We start from the raw sequence: 215 nt of genomic DNA, 5'->3' as shown, positions 1-215 counted from the left end.
TAGCGCACGCCCCCCGCATCCCGGCCCGGCCGGGCGCTGAGCGGTGCCGTCCCGCAGGTGAAGCTCACCCAGGAGGTGCGGGTCCACCTCCTCGAGCAGCTCTCGGGCCTGCAGGGCAAGCAGCAGCGGGACGCCGAGCTGCTGGAGGACATCAGGTAGGGTCCCCACGCGTGTCCCCCCCGCCAGCTGAGATCGGCCAGCTCATCCCTCGTGTG

The 215-nt window shown here is 72.6% G+C and overlaps 1 protein-coding gene across 1 annotated transcript in view; it reads left to right on the top strand.

Annotated features, from left to right (window-relative positions):
• FCHSD1 (FCH and double SH3 domains 1) overlaps window positions 1-215 on the top strand; it is an 8,797-nt gene that overhangs the window by 2,053 nt on the left and 6,529 nt on the right. The window contains exon 2 of the mRNA XM_019472088.1: window positions 4-155. Coding sequence (XP_019327633.1) covers window positions 4-155 — 152 coding nt within the window. The remainder of the gene's footprint in view (window positions 1-3; window positions 156-215) is intronic.

The sequence above is a fragment of the Aptenodytes forsteri genome, unplaced genomic scaffold (genome assembly GCF_000699145.1).
Source record: "Aptenodytes forsteri isolate BGI_AS27 unplaced genomic scaffold, ASM69914v1 Scaffold659, whole genome shotgun sequence".
Classification (NCBI taxonomy): Eukaryota; Metazoa; Chordata; class Aves; order Sphenisciformes; family Spheniscidae; genus Aptenodytes; species Aptenodytes forsteri.
Note: the sequence above shows the minus strand (reverse complement) of the source record. Positions and strands in the feature narration are given on the sequence as shown.